Raw genomic sequence first — 14,307 nt, 5'->3', positions numbered from 1 at the left:
AAAAAAAAGTTTTCAGAGATTTTCTCTAGCAATGTTCCCTTCCAACACTCGAAAATGCTCACCTGGGGGTCACAGCAAGGGAAGCCATCTGTCACACATGTTGTCCAGATCCGATGTACCAGAGTCATGTGGGTTTTACATAAATGCTGATAGAACTTCACCACAGGCCAACTGAATCAGGATCAGGAAGGGGAGGGGAGGGCAAGACTTAAAGAGTTTGAAGAGTCCTATGGGTGACTGTTAGGAAACCCAGTTTACTGACTTTCATATAGGAAACAGCTGATCAAATACATGCTCACAGAGGAGGAATTGGTAAAGCCCAGTTGATAAATGCAGAGCAAAAATTAGGGCAGAGACGCAGGCCTTCGTGACTCCCTGACCAATGGGTTAATGGATGTAATGAGGCTTAATACACCTTCTCAGAAGTACGTGTTCCCCAAGTTTCCTCAGCAACCACATTTACCTCTTTCCTCTCTGGGAAGTCCGGGACACAGAGTTCAACCAATATGAAACGTCAACCCCTTTCCCATCTGTTTGTTTGCCAAATTTGCTTTTAATTGGCTTTACTTTACTCATTAAGTCCGGGAGCCCACAGGCTTGTTTATCCATCAGGTAGGGGTCCCAGGGATCTTTCCTGTTGCTACCAGTAGCAGCACTACCCACAGCACTTTCAGGCTGCTGTTCTTTCATGCCTCTGACTTGCTTGGAAACTACAGCAGATGCCACATTCATTTGCTTGCCAAAAGCCAAGAGTAAGGGTCTGAAGTGGACAAACCTAATCTATGAGCATAATCACCCTCTCCTGCTTGGTGGCCCAAGTAGGCATTTACATGGGTAATGGAAAAGGGTAAGCAATTCCTTACAAGGCCTGGAAATCAGCACCTGACCCCCAGGTGACTGAGTTGCTGCTATGGTGTACTGCTTTGGTGCCAAATAGGTGAGATCCCCTGTAAGAGTGGCAGAAGCCATACCCACAACTCAAACCCACAGCCAGATATATGGAGTCAGCACTTCTGTTCCTAGGCCCAGGTGAAGGAGGCTATTTCTGCACCTTGGCCTGGTAGTGCCATATCATTTGATAGAAGCATCAGCAAAAGTTTTTCCCTCTGCCCTTTGGCTGTTGAGAAGGCCAGCACACTTGCACGAACTGAGGCCTATGTCAGAAGTGCTTATTAGCCCTGGCAGGCAACAGGGACTCAAGGGTGTGCAAGCTGTGACAGCATTTACTGACTCAGTATCCAATTGAGATGCAAGGCGTGAAGGACAGCTTGGTGATGAACTTCAGTTTCCTTTACTTTGAGTGTCAGCTCTTGCTTCTGTTTCCCGTGCTGAGTACCCTCCCTTCCCGCATCTCTCCCTGACCTCCCTGGTTTCTTAGTTTTCCTTCCGGAAACCCAACACCAATGGATCACAGGGCATGTTGTTAGGGAACAAACCACAATAATGCACTTGAGCGACTGGGGGGGTTCCCTCTTGAACCCAGAAGTTTATTTAGCATTCAGCAAGAAACAGATGCTGTAACAAACAGGAAGTGCATCAAGATATCCAGACATTAGTGAGAGCCGGAAGTGGAGATATCACAACCCAGGTGATTCTGTGGTGCCTCGCGGATAGGAAAGGGGAAGCTGAGGCACAGCCAAGGGGCCATGCTCCTCTTCCTGCACTGGGAGAGAATGCGCCTATACCTGCAGTGATGATGCCCTATGGTTCCTCTTTTCTTCCTTCCTCCCCCCAGCCATTTCATTCCACATGACCTAAATATACATTCCTGTTTTCTTTCCCCCCACCCCCACCCCATATACAGCAAGGAAATAAGCACCAATAGTAACAAGAATTGAAGCCCCGCCTCTCAAAAGACTCAACCCTACAGATACACATGCCCGTGTGGATTTTCTTTTTCGAAGTGACTAACTATAGAATGGAAAAGTGGTGGATGAGGCCAGCGAGCCATCACCCTGACAGTCATGGCTCCCCAAAGTATCATCCACGTGTGAGCTGGAGCAGGGTCAGGGAGGGGTCATGGTTATAGGGCAGAGATTCTCCCAAAGCAGCAAGAAGGGTCAAGAAGTTCCCCCAAGTCTCTTCTGGGAAAATGTCACAATCAATTTGCGCTCCTAGAAAGTCTCATGTAAGGATTTCCTCAATGGAATGGTCGATTTCTGATATTTTGAGCATCATCGCCATACGTTTCCTCCAGCTTCTTGAGGAAAAGGGGCATGGTTGAAACCCCCTCCCTTCCCAACTGGGTGGAGAATATCCCCAAAATGCTTCTTTGGAGAAACTCAACACAACAAGTAGCACAACATGGGCACTCTGCTTTCAAAACAAGAAGCGTAAAATGTGAGGAGGGGGTAAAGAAAAAAGCAAGGACAAGTGTCTCAGAAGGTCTACACACAGGGTAGGTGGAGTCCAAAAGAAAAACACCAAATAAAGCCATTACATGACACGCAGGCTACCAGGTTCCACACGCCTGCTTCACCCGGCATTTGTCTTCAGTACCTGGGCCTCTTCTGCTGTCTCTATCTTGGGGCGGGGTTGAGGGGGGGAGAGTGGACAGAGAAATACAGCAGAGGTAGGGAGAGGGAAAGAGGGAGGGCCCTAGGCAGTTGAGATGCCAGCCCTCTGCACAAGCAGCAGCGTATTTTGTGTCATCTTTGTTTTGTTTAAAACTGTAAACAGCACCGCTTAAAAATAAAATATATCAGAAAAGAACAATTGATAAACATTGTTTTCCATGAATATAAAATGCAAATAATACAAAAATAGATAATTGACTTTTGATATATATATATTAAAAACAACTTGGATGCAACATACACATGGGTAAACTTGAAGTCTCCCTGCTAAATCCCCCCCCTCATGCTTCCCTCTAGCAACTGGGCCTGGGAGCCGAGGGCAGATAGGGTGGTGGCACTGGCACAGGTGGGAAAGCCACTGGCAGCAGGACAAGGGGTATACGCCCAGCCTCCTGGGTGTGAGAAGTTATCCCCTTCTAAGTACGGCACTGAGGAGGGAGGGAGACTGGAGTTTATTGAAGCCTTTATCCCAGGAGGCTTATAGCCTGGTACCCAAGCTGAGGCCAGATGGCAGGACTGGCTCTAACTGGGCTCCAAAGCAGGGCTTCCTTTGAGACTCTAAAGCACCAAGAAACTGGCATCCTGGCCCTGGGAGAGGCCTGCTAGGTTGCCTTCTCTATCCACATTCACTGGTCCCCCAAGGACTGGTGTCATCTGGGAATTTTCAGGATCAGAGATGTCTGGCACTAAATAGGGCTACAGGGTATTCACATCCAAAAGCATTACCCCAGAACTTTGCCATGGAGACATAATATTCAGCTGGTCACAGCCCAGGAGAGGTGCACATGGCATCAACAGCTTTGGTCATCTGGGGCATATTTGGTGTCAACCAAGCAAACACTGGCCCATGTTGGGGTCAGTATGGAGCTTGGCTGATTCTCCCAGTGTCACCTTGTGCTGCCACCACCACATGTCTTCAGCCAGGTCTTCCTCCCTTCTTTAGGTTACAGCTGGGGTTCAACCATGAACTTCTTGGTTCTATACACTCAAAGCAGCCTGCTTCTGTAGAGTATCCCGACTCTCCACTTCTTACAGTAAAAATTCTGTCAGGGCAGCAAAGGGACATGCAGGCAGCAACGCTGTCCAAACTATGAACTCCCACTCAGCCCCAAGCATTACTCTGCAGTTGTGACCTTCCATGGCTCAGTATGCCGGGGCATTAAAATCTCTCCTCACAAGCAGAGCCTCTGACTGCCCTCCTAACCGCAAGGGCAGCTCTCAGTCCTTGGTCAAACACTGACCACCTCATTTTGCTCTTCCCAGGTAGGCTGGTTGCCCTTCTCCAATGGGCTCTGGAGGCTGGTGATGGCTCTACTGCCTGCTGTAGCTGGTACAGTTCACACGCAGGTAGGAGCATTGAGCTGCCCTGAAGGAAGAGGCCAGAGGTGGGTTTTCCCCTGTGGTAAAGGCATTTGGTGAATATTTACTTCCTGCCAAACAGCCAGGCCAATTACAGCCCCATTTTTGCAAAACAGCTTTGGTAAGTGGCCAGATGGTTGGGATTTGGGCACTTCTCTCCTGGAATTGTGTGCTCAGAGCGAGAGGGTCTTCCACACCCTCTTTGATTTTTCAGCTCTGCGACAGATGAATTTCTCCACGATGCAGCCACCAAAGTCAGCTTACAGAACCAGGGTTGGTACTTGAGGGGTCACATTGATACCATGTGAACTCATGTGGTGCCTCCGGGAGTACAGATCCTATTTTCCAGGTCTACTCTTTGTACAGGGTCAGCTCCAAACTGATAGATGGCGCCAAAGACAGGCATGGAACAGTTTTCCCACAATGTCATCTTGACCCAGAGGGCTGACAGCATCTGTTCCCAAACTAAATTGCTGTGTCTCAGGAATGGCAAAAGCCCTGTTGACTTCTATTAACAGGCAGGAAGAGGGGTGGAGCCCAGGAGTAGGGCAGGGGACAAGAATCATAATTTGTGTCAACACATCCAGGCCAAAAAAAAAAAATGTTTTATGTGCCATTTCCAAGAAACAAATTGAAAAGGAACCCTCTTGTATGGGTGAATAACAAGTGGTCACGCCTGGTAAGATCAGACTGTCTGTGATATTTCCGGAAGGCAAGTTCTCATCCTCCAGTATTCCCAACATGAAATTTGCATGGATGCTTCTAGAAGGGAGGATGCCATTCATTCCACAAAGGGCTGTGACTTCCATGCCAATCACAGTCCTGGAGCTTGGCAGAGTGAGGACAGGTCTTTCCTCTCAAGAAGCCCAGTCCTTTGATTAGCCTAGCTAAGGGCTTGGCTAATCAGAATATGAAAGCTCTTTCCAGAGCCCAGAAAAGCAGCTGAGACACCTTTGGTATCCTTTTTCAGGACTGAAAGGCTGGAGCCTCTTTACAGGGTTCAAATGAAGGGCTGGTCAAGGCTTAAGGAACTTCCTCTGTTGGGTTGCAGAGATGGGGCATAGTTTTCCCCTGCAAAAAGGCTGCCTTGAACACCACAAAGGCTGAAATCCCCTCTTTCACTGGCTGGAATAAACTGGCCTTGTTTCTCTATGCTTCCCCAGCATCCCAGAAACAAAACAAAACAAAACAACAATAACTACAACAAAAAAAAAAACCCTCCCAACCCCTACAGTCAAGCCTAATTGAGGTTGCTAATCTTTCCTTATCTCAATTCAAAGACCTGGCTCCTTGTGATGAGATTATGAGAACTTCCTTCAGAGGAAAGAAGAACAAAAATGCAAACACATCTGCAACTCAGGCAGTTCCAGGCTTAAAACAGGAAGGGGAAAAAAAATCTATTCTTCCAGAGCTCAAGACTCTATGGCAGGTCCTAGACAGACAGAAGTTTTTGTCTTTTCTTTGCAACAGGACGAAGTTAATGACTCCATTAAGGGGATTAGTGTTTTTGTCTTCACAATGCAAGCTATGGCAGGCCCGGTTAAAAGGCCCCCAGCTGGTTATGATACCAAAGTCCACAGCAGTAGGCAGTGAGCCACAAGCTACTTGATCCTCTCTAAGGACAGCTAGCTGGGACATACAGCTTCTAGTCACCAGATGTAATGATGGCAGCTCTGCCAAGGCTAAAAGGAACGGGAGTGGGTTGGATCTGTACCATTCATTTCACATTGCTAATAGCAAACAAGTCCCCTACCCCAAAAGTGAGGCAGTACAGACCTGGCTGCCAGTCAGTGGTTAATCATTCACTAGGGAGAAGGGGAAGGGTGCTAAGGATTCAGCCTGTGTCAAGGATGCATGCTATATATGTGTATGTATATATACTCACGTGTATACATATATATACATATATAATCACTGATGCAGTAACTGGAATAGGCACAAAATTATAGCATCCTAAACCCTGCAAGGGTCACAAGAAGAAACCCCAAAAGCAAAAACTGGGGCACAGCAGCAGCAGCCTCCTTGGGCAGATGTACTTGAGTTGGAGGTGGCCATAGATAGCAGGAGAGGGAAGTGGGAAAACAAAGCTGAAAACTCACAGTTTTCCTTGGCCAAAAGGATTTTCAAGTTAAACAGCACCCCCAACCCCCCACCCCTCTGCCCAGTCCCTGATCCCCATTCACATGCTCAGGCCCCATGCCTCCCCCACTCCGCACTGAGGGTGACTACTTGGCTAGGCTTCCATTCACGGCAGTGGAGGAGTAGCTGGTGGGGAGAGAGGCACCTTGCTCAGCTTTTTCTTTTGACAGATCAAGGCCAGAAGCCCCATAGTGACTGGGCCGAGGCTGGGGAAGCTCAGGCCGGACCCTGGGCAGCTGAGGGATGCCATGGGTGATGCCCACAGGCTTGGCCTGGGGCAGAGGGCTGGGGCTAAAGCTTCCAGAACTGGAGGAGCAACTGGGCTCATTGATAGGCAACAGCACATCTCGAGGCCTGGCCCTCATACTCTGGGAGACCTGGGGCTGAAGGTTGTAGCAAGGACCCATTGGAAGGGGTAGGTGTGATGGTCGAGCTAACTGAGGCCTGGATTCTTCAGATGCCCTTGGCTCTGGCCCTGGTACAGAGAGTGGCACTGACTTGGCCACAGGAGGCACACAACAGGTTGCTTGCCCATACGCAGACTGGCTCGAAGGCCCATCCAACTGGCCAGGCCTTATCCAAGCAGGATCTGGCCCAATGGGAAGAGGACAGGGAGCCCAGGCAGGCCAGTCATAGGCCCCTGGCGGTTCAGTATAGAGGGACAGGGGGCTGTCTCGGCCCCATTCTCCTTCTTCCTCCTCTTCATCTTCTTCATCGGAATCTTCCTGCTGAGCCTGGAACTCATCAGATTCCACATAGCCCTGGGCCAGGTGAGAATTAGAGAACTCCTGCTCTAAGGTCTCTGCAGTATCAAGGGAGCGACTCCTTCTATTGAGGGCCATGGCAGCAGGTGGAGGTCTATGGCGCATCCCAGGTAGTCCCAGGTGCCGAGGGAGGCTACTGACACCCCAGGGCAGGCCTTGATAAAATCGGCTGTGGAAGTTGTTGAAGGCATGCTTGTGGTAGTAGCCCAGCTCAAATGCTTCCAAGGAGGCTGCCAGATCTTCGTCATTGTGGAACTCAGGGTTATCTTCACACTTGCCTTCTCCTTCGCGTTCCACATCAGCAATGTCAAAGGTCACCATGGGGGGCAGCTCAGGAAGATTCTGAGTGAAGGATGAGTCAGAGTCAGAGCTGCAGGACATGCTGGAGAAGAGGTTTCCGTTGCTGGTGAACTCCACCAGGGCCTGCGAGAAGCTCACGGTGGCGTTGCCTTCCTTCTCAGTCTCTTCTTCCTCCGGCTCTTCTGGGGGTGAGTAGGTAGGGTAGGCCCTCCTGGGTGATCCTCCGAAGTTTGCTTCCTGCACGTCTGGTTCAAACATGGCCTCACTCTGGAAGAGCTGCATCAAGCAGGTACTTTGATCTTTCTTGGAGCAGGTTCCCTCAAATCGCTTCTCCAGAGGACGGAAGTCCCTCCAGTCCGGCTCATTGCCCGAAGTGGCAGGGAAAGCTGAGGTAGTTCCCCGACAGGATGTCTGAGAGGAGCCCGATGGCCCTGCCACCAGGCCCATCACCGAGGGGCCTAAGGGCCTCATCTGATACTCCAAGATGGGCTTCTCTGGCCGGGCTTGGGCCTCTCGAGCACGGGACTCTCCAGCACGAGCTTTCCGGCTGTGGGACTGTCGCGCATAGGCCTCCCTGGCATGGGCTTCTCGGGTGTAGGCCTCCCTGTTCTCCCTGTTATGGGCCTCCCGGGCTTGAGCCTCTCGGGCTCGGGCCTCCCGGGCCTCCAGCTGCTCCCGCCGAAGTTCCCAGTACAACAGCTGTTTCTGAATGGTCACCAGGCGTTCTTCCTCTGTCTCCATTGCCCCAGGTGGCCGGGAGGAAGGAAAGGGCTCAAAGTTCATGAAGGGGTCAAACATCTCAGAGCTGTGACCATGGAGGTCATAAAGGCAGCCATCCTCAGGTGGGGAGTTCTCCAAACTGTCATCTGGCTCATAGAACTCATAGAGGGCATCTCCACTGTAACTGTCGCGGGGCAAGCAGTCCCTGTGCACGAGTCCAAGGGCCTCCCCTGAATCGTCCTCAAATCCAGGTGTGGTAGAGTCATAATAACCTTCATCACTATTAGGGGCAGATTCTTGCTGGTCACTCTGAGGAGTCAGAAGCTCCCCAGGTGCCAGACCAGGATAAGACCGAACGGGATCAAGGAGCATGTAGCCATGGTGGCCTGGGGATGTGGTGGGAGGGTAGCCCAGGTTCATACTGGGTCTTGGGTACATCTGGGCGCCTGTCCACAGATATTCTAAGTCATTATCTTCCTCTTCTTCTTTGACCTCCTCTTCTTCCTCCTCTAACTCTACCTCCTCCTCTTCCTCCTCTACCTCCTCCTCTTCTTCCTCCTCCTCCTCTTCCTCCTCTTCCTCATCATCATCATCTGGCAAGGCCATCTCCTCCCCACCTCCTTGATAGGTCACCAGGCAAGAACTTCGCTTGGTCCCATCTCGGTTAGCCCTCTGTCCCCCAGAGGCCATGCTGTCTGTCATACTGTCCATGTCCTGTTCAGCTATGATGTCTCCACAACCTGTCAGAGAGTCAAAGCTTTTCAAGGATGTGACATCCCCGAATAGGAGGCTCAGCTGGTCTCCCACAGGACCACCTGGTGGGTTTACCTCTCCTGTCACGACTTTCTCACCTGTTTCAGGGCTGTGGGGCTCCTCTGGGCTCCCGGCCTCAGGGCCAGGCTGGGGCTGCACCACTGCACAAGCCGCTGCAGGGTTTTCTGGATCTCTACAGATTACCTTCTCCATAGCTGGTGGAGAAGGTTCAGGTGCTGGAAAAGCTTGGGGCCCCGGGCCAAGTGGGGACTTGGCATTTTCCTTTCTCAGGGCTTGCAAAGACTCGTCAGAGGGGGGCAGAGGCATGGAGCTCATGTGTTCGTGAGGCCTGACTCGAGTGCCCTCGGATTCCTTCGGCCCTGACTCACTGCGCTCAGCCCCAGTGGCCTTGGTCTTCCGGTGACGACGAATACTGCTGAAAAAGCCTTTCAGGCCTTTCTTTGGCTTGGGTGCAGAGGGAACTTTCTCGGCTGCAGCTTTCTCTGAAGCTCCCGCTGCTGATGTCTTGCACCTGGAGCCTGTCTCCAAAGCCCCGTGGGCACTCTGGGAGCTGGGAACTCGGCAGGGTGACTCAGGCAAGGGTAGGGGCAAGCCAGCGCCTTCGCTGACAATCTCTTCAGGGCCCTGAGCTGCTTCATTCAGGCCATCGTGGGTCTTGCTTTTACTCAGGCCCTTCCTGGTGCTGCCTTTCCTAGAACCTTTGCTTCGTCCCCCTCCAAAGAAACTAGGCAGAGTACAGATACCCTTCTTGCCACCAAATAGTTTCATGGCAGTTTTCTTCAGCCTACCTGGGCCAGAGGAGGGTGGCTCTGATGTCGGTCCTTCTGTCGGCTCAGCTGCCTTGTTCCTCTTGGTTCCTTTTTCTGCCCCTTGGTCCTGGGTGTCCCCAGAAGCTGTCGCTCCCATGGCCTGGGCAGCTTCATCCTTTTGAGTTTCCATGGCAAAGGGGACAACTCCAGTATGTTTGTAGCTGGAAACGCAGCCTGAGCCTTGCAGGCACTGTTAGAACTTCATCAGTCTGGAAGCATCACAGTAGGGTCTGCAGGACATGAGAGGGGCAAAGACAGAGACACAGACACTGGTGAGCAAGCATTCAGGCTGGGTTTGTTTGCACAGGTGTCAGTGGTCTCAGGCTTGCCAGGAATCAGAGAGAAAGAAAAGGGAAATGTGGAGGAAATGTTAATCCATTCCATATGTTCCACTGCCTTGGCCAGCCCCCTCCGGGCCCCAAGGCAGCAAAATCGCACACAGAGTCACAGGCGGCCATCACCTGTTACAGTCTCACTGGGTCCACTCCCGTCAGGTCAGCCTAACCTCAGGGAAGTACTGTGCAGGAAAAAGCTACAGACAACTGAAAGGTCAGGTGGTGTTATCAGCTGTGGGGGAGGGAAGGAGGCAGTGATCACCAGTTTTCAAAGGGGAACGGATAGGGAGATGTGTTAAGGCAGGAGGGAGGTTGGCTCTAGAGCCACAGGATTTTTTCAACTGACGTTTTGCCCAAGGCAGGGTTTGGGGCTCCAAGAATTACTTGTAAGACCATGCTCCATCCCACAGCACCACAGAAAGCAAGGCTCCCGACCCAAAGACCAGGGTTGCTCTCCAGGACCTGCTAATGTAATGTGATGTGGCAGCCTCAGTAAAGGTACTTTCTGGGCTTCAGTGCCCTCCATCCAGGAGGTTACCACCTCTTCCTCCTCCTTGAGGCTCTGTGATGGGTCATTACTGATGGGTCTTACTGCCCTCTGATTGGAACCCGTGAGGTTTAGAACTTTCCCTTTAGAAACAGGAAGCAAGCGTTCCCTCTCCAGTCCCCTCCCTGGTTCTGTTGGCCCCTATCTAGCTCCTTCTCTAGGAAGGGAATCCTTTGAAGGAATGATCCTACAGGGCTCATACACCTTGCTTGTGACACAAGCTTTCAATAACAAATCAAATAAATCTTGTATAACCCATAGGCTTCTGGTCTAGGTTCCCAATCTTACAAATACCCGAATGCCAAAAGAGATGGAATAAAAAGAAGGCCTAACCACAACCTACCAAACATACCTTCTCCTCTCCCCCCGCCACCATCTGATGTATTCTATTGACTGTAGCTGGTCAATAGCTGGGACAATAAGCAGCCTGCTAAAACTCCAGATGCCTTTCCTAAAATCCCTCACCGCTGTGCCCCCTCTCTCCAGGGCTTCAGCAGAGTAGGGGAACCTAAGGTGGGTATCAGAGGCAGAACAACCGTTGAGATGAGGGATGTGGAAGGGAGGGGAAGAGAGAGAGAGAGAGAGAGAGATCAGTGCTGTCTAGGAGCAGTTGATCTGCAAGCCATCCCTGTGATTGGTGACAACGGTAATAATATTCAACCATTCAAAACACAGTGGGAGACCATGGACCAGCAGGGGGTGGAGAGAAGCTGGTAGCTGTACTTTAGCTTATGACCTCATTAGAAGACCCCCTCCTGGAGCCCCTAGCCCTCTCTTGCAAACATTAATTTGTGCTTGTTGCCTTGCTTGGCTTAACACTTCAATCATCAGCATGATGCAAGCTTTCATCAAGAACACTCTGCAGAACTAAATACCAAAATTGGAGCGAGATAATGGCTGGTTAGCCAGAAGGGGTTGGGGGGGGGGGCGGGAAACAAAGAAAAACAACTCATCTCATCCCTTCTCTGCAGAGACCTTTGCATTGCAATTTCACCAGTTAGGGGTTTTTCTGGGCGGCATATTTTGACACACTCTCCCAGTGCAGCCCAGGAACAGACAATGCCTTTGATCCCCTCTCTCTCCACATACACACACTCTCCCCCAAGAGATCTCTGCCCCAGGGTCTGATGGGAATAGGTGCTTCGTCATCTCCCGGGAGTCTCCCATTTCCCACAGCATAGATGTTTTCACGTCAGCCCTGAAGTTACTGACAGGGTCATCATTATGGTGTTGTGGCTGGTAGAGTTGGGGTGAAACAGTATTCCCCTCTGTGGGATTCATGAAGAAGGGATTTCCTGCACAATCTGTATATGAGAGGCAGTTGGTCTGCAGGGCAGACCAAGGAGAGGTGCCTCCAGCCCAAGCGTGTAGGGAGTTCCTACACATAGAGGGGCTGGCCCTGTATGTTAATAGTATGAAAGCACAATACGACGCAAGTCCTGAAGAACAGATCTCATTCTTTTGCAAGCTGGGTAGTGGTACATCATTCTTTGTAACTTGTTATCATACCTCTTGAGTAAATTTGGCAGACAGACAGCCATCATCTGGGCTCAGAGAAGCTGCCCTGAGGAAAAGGCATTTGGTGTGTGGGCTTTGTCAGGCTGGAGGGAGTAGAAATGGCAGTGATTCAAGGGGAAGGGATAGGTGGGACTTGCAACTGTGGTTCAGCCTCGAGGAAAACTCAGGGTCAACTGAAAAACTTGAGGGACCCTTGTGACTCAAAGCTTAACCCATCCTGCTGGGGCTGGAGGTCTGAGAAACAGTGAGAATTAGAAAAAGTGAATTACAAACAGGGCTGCTTTTCACAACCTGGAGCTAAAGGGCAGTCATTTCTCAGGCTTTCTCCTGCCCTTGCTTCTTCTCTGTGGGAGCAGAGGTCAGCTCCTTCTGTATTGTCCCCTTCCTTGCCACAGGCAGCTGCGCTGTATGCAGGAAGAAGCCTGGGCCACCAGATCGTGGCCCAGGCTGTGCCAGCATCCCATCTGCCAAGGGACCCTGAGTAGGACCAAAGCAGCCTACTGAACCTCAGGCACTTGTGAGCTACTGTGAGAGAAATAGCTTATCTACCCTCTCCCACTCATCTCCAATCCCAGTACAGAGGGTGTGAGGATGAGATGTTGATCATGGGCATCAGAAAGCCCCTGGAAAACTGCAAAGCACAGTTCAAATGAGAAACATTGGAATGATTCTCATGATTATTACCTTCCAGATCAGATCCCAGTTTCTTAGAAAGCAGCAGACCTTGCATGCAAAAGCAATTTTCTGTGGGGGCCCCGGGAGAGCTGCAGCCTTGGTCACATGGGTAGGAAGCCAGGTGTGAAGAGGTTTTAAAAACATGTGTAGATCATCTTCTTCCTCTTCCTTTACCCTGGGCATCCTGTGCCCTTTCCCAGCTGGCCGTTCCCTAGTACTCCTTCATCTTGCCCCCTTACCCTTCCTGCCACCATGGCAGGAGATGTTTCCCTTTTTTCCTACCACTCTTCACCACCCTGCCCTCCTCCTTTATTCCCACCTGGCTGGAATGAAAAACCTCCTAGGTACCTTGCTGCATCTGGTATTTTGGCTAATGGTGGCAAACTTATCCTGAAAAAAAGAGGCCTTGGGCCTGGCATGGTAGCCTAGCGGCTAAAGTCCTCACCTTGTATGTGTCGGGATCCCGTATGGGTGCCAGTTCTAACCATGGCGACCCCACTTCCCATCCGGCTCCGTGCTTGTGGCCTGGGAAAAGCAGTTGAGGACGGCCCAAAGCCTTGGGACCCTGCACCCACATGGGAGACCTGGAAGAAGTTCCTGGCTCCTGGCTTCAGATCAGCTCAGCTCTAGCCATTGCAGCCATTTGAGGAGTGAATCAGCAGACGGAAGATCTTCCTCTCTGTCTCTCCTCTTCTGTGTATCTGATTTCTAATAAAAATCAATAATAAAAAGAGGCCTTAAAAATGTGTAGATCTATACACAATTCTCTGCCAGCGGCAGCTTGAGAAGGCCTGTTCCTAAGAGGTGGGGGTGGACGAAACATACAGGGCTATGTCTCTGGGACAGAGATTCTCTGCTCGCCCACACACCCAACTCCCAGCTCAGGCCCTCCTCCTAACCTTGCTGGCAAGAATCAGCCTGGAAATCAATCTTTGTCTCTCTCTCTCTCTCTCTCTCTCTCTCTCTCTCTCTCTCTCTTTCACCTTCGTACCTTGTCCCCCTCAGAGCCATGTCTCCCATCTGCTCCTATGTCAGCCTATGTGCCCAAAGACACTAGGAAGGAGGGCTGGCAGGGTTTCCCACAGCAGCAGTCACCCAGCTTACCCCACCTAGTCAACATAACTCAAACCTCCTCTCTGTATTCCTTGCTACTCTACAAGCTCCCCAAACTCCCCTTCCTCAATAAGCAATGCTGCCTTTGCTGAGCACCATCAGGAAAGTGAGGTGGGCGTCCCCCAAGGTTCCTGCCAAGAAAGCGTCCCTGATAAGTGCAAGGCTCAGGCTTCTTGATCAGTGTTGCAGTCTACTTTACAAGAGGCCTTCTGGATAAGTTACTCTGGCATCCCTGGCATGGACCCCTGGCTGCAGCTACTGCTTTCACGGCATGAAGCAGGCTGAGATAGAAAGCAACAGGGCCATCCCTACTCCCAGAGCCATCCTCGGGCCAATGTGGTACCCGTGGAACACTGGTCATGTGGGAAGAGTTTCTGTATGCTCCTTTCTGCTTCAAACACAGGTAGGAGACCAGTCTCAGACCCACCCCAGAGACACTTCTCGAAGAGGAAAGAATGTCCGCAGACTGAGCTTTACATGCTGTGTTGCCAGCCCAGAATTCTGGGGGCCAGAGTGGCCAACTTAGAGAAGGCTGACTTTAGGAAAGAAAGAGAAATATGCAGGTATATGCATCAGCTCCAGAGACACAGCCTCGGCCAGCTACGGTTTCCCAGGCCTGTTCCAAGCAGGCTTCCAGGAGGGAAGCCTGTTCGAAACCCATCTTGTCCTTCTGGATGT

General features: G+C 51.0%; 1 protein-coding gene across 2 annotated transcripts; it reads right to left on the bottom strand.

Annotated features, from left to right (window-relative positions):
- Positions 1-6,121: 6,121 nt before the first annotated feature.
- Positions 6,122-11,921, bottom strand: AMER1 (APC membrane recruitment protein 1). Of its 2 annotated transcripts, none has more exons than XM_058658262.1 (2): positions 11,833-11,921; positions 6,122-9,671 (listed from the first exon to the last, which is right to left on the bottom strand). In XM_058658262.1, the coding sequence occupies exon 2, from the start codon at positions 9,569-9,571 to the stop codon at positions 6,161-6,163; it is 3,411 nt and encodes a 1,136-aa protein (XP_058514245.1). In that variant the 5' UTR covers positions 9,572-9,671; positions 11,833-11,921; the 3' UTR covers positions 6,122-6,160. The 2 variants fall into 2 exon arrangements, with proteins under 2 accessions (XP_058514245.1, XP_004595252.2); XM_004595195.2 differs by lacking the exon at positions 11,833-11,921 and adding an exon at positions 10,123-10,521.
- Positions 11,922-14,307: the final 2,386 nt, after the last annotated feature.

The sequence above is a fragment of the Ochotona princeps genome, chromosome X (assembly GCF_030435755.1).
Source record: "Ochotona princeps isolate mOchPri1 chromosome X, mOchPri1.hap1, whole genome shotgun sequence".
NCBI lineage: Eukaryota > Metazoa > Chordata > Mammalia > Lagomorpha > Ochotonidae > Ochotona > Ochotona princeps.
This window is presented reverse-complemented; position numbering and strand designations above follow the sequence as displayed.

Bases quoted from the DNA above. Each gene is read 5' to 3' on its own strand.
- AMER1 (XM_058658262.1), bottom strand. From the start codon at position 9,571: ATGGAAACTCAAAAGGATGAAGCTGCCCAGGCCATGGGAGCGACAGCT.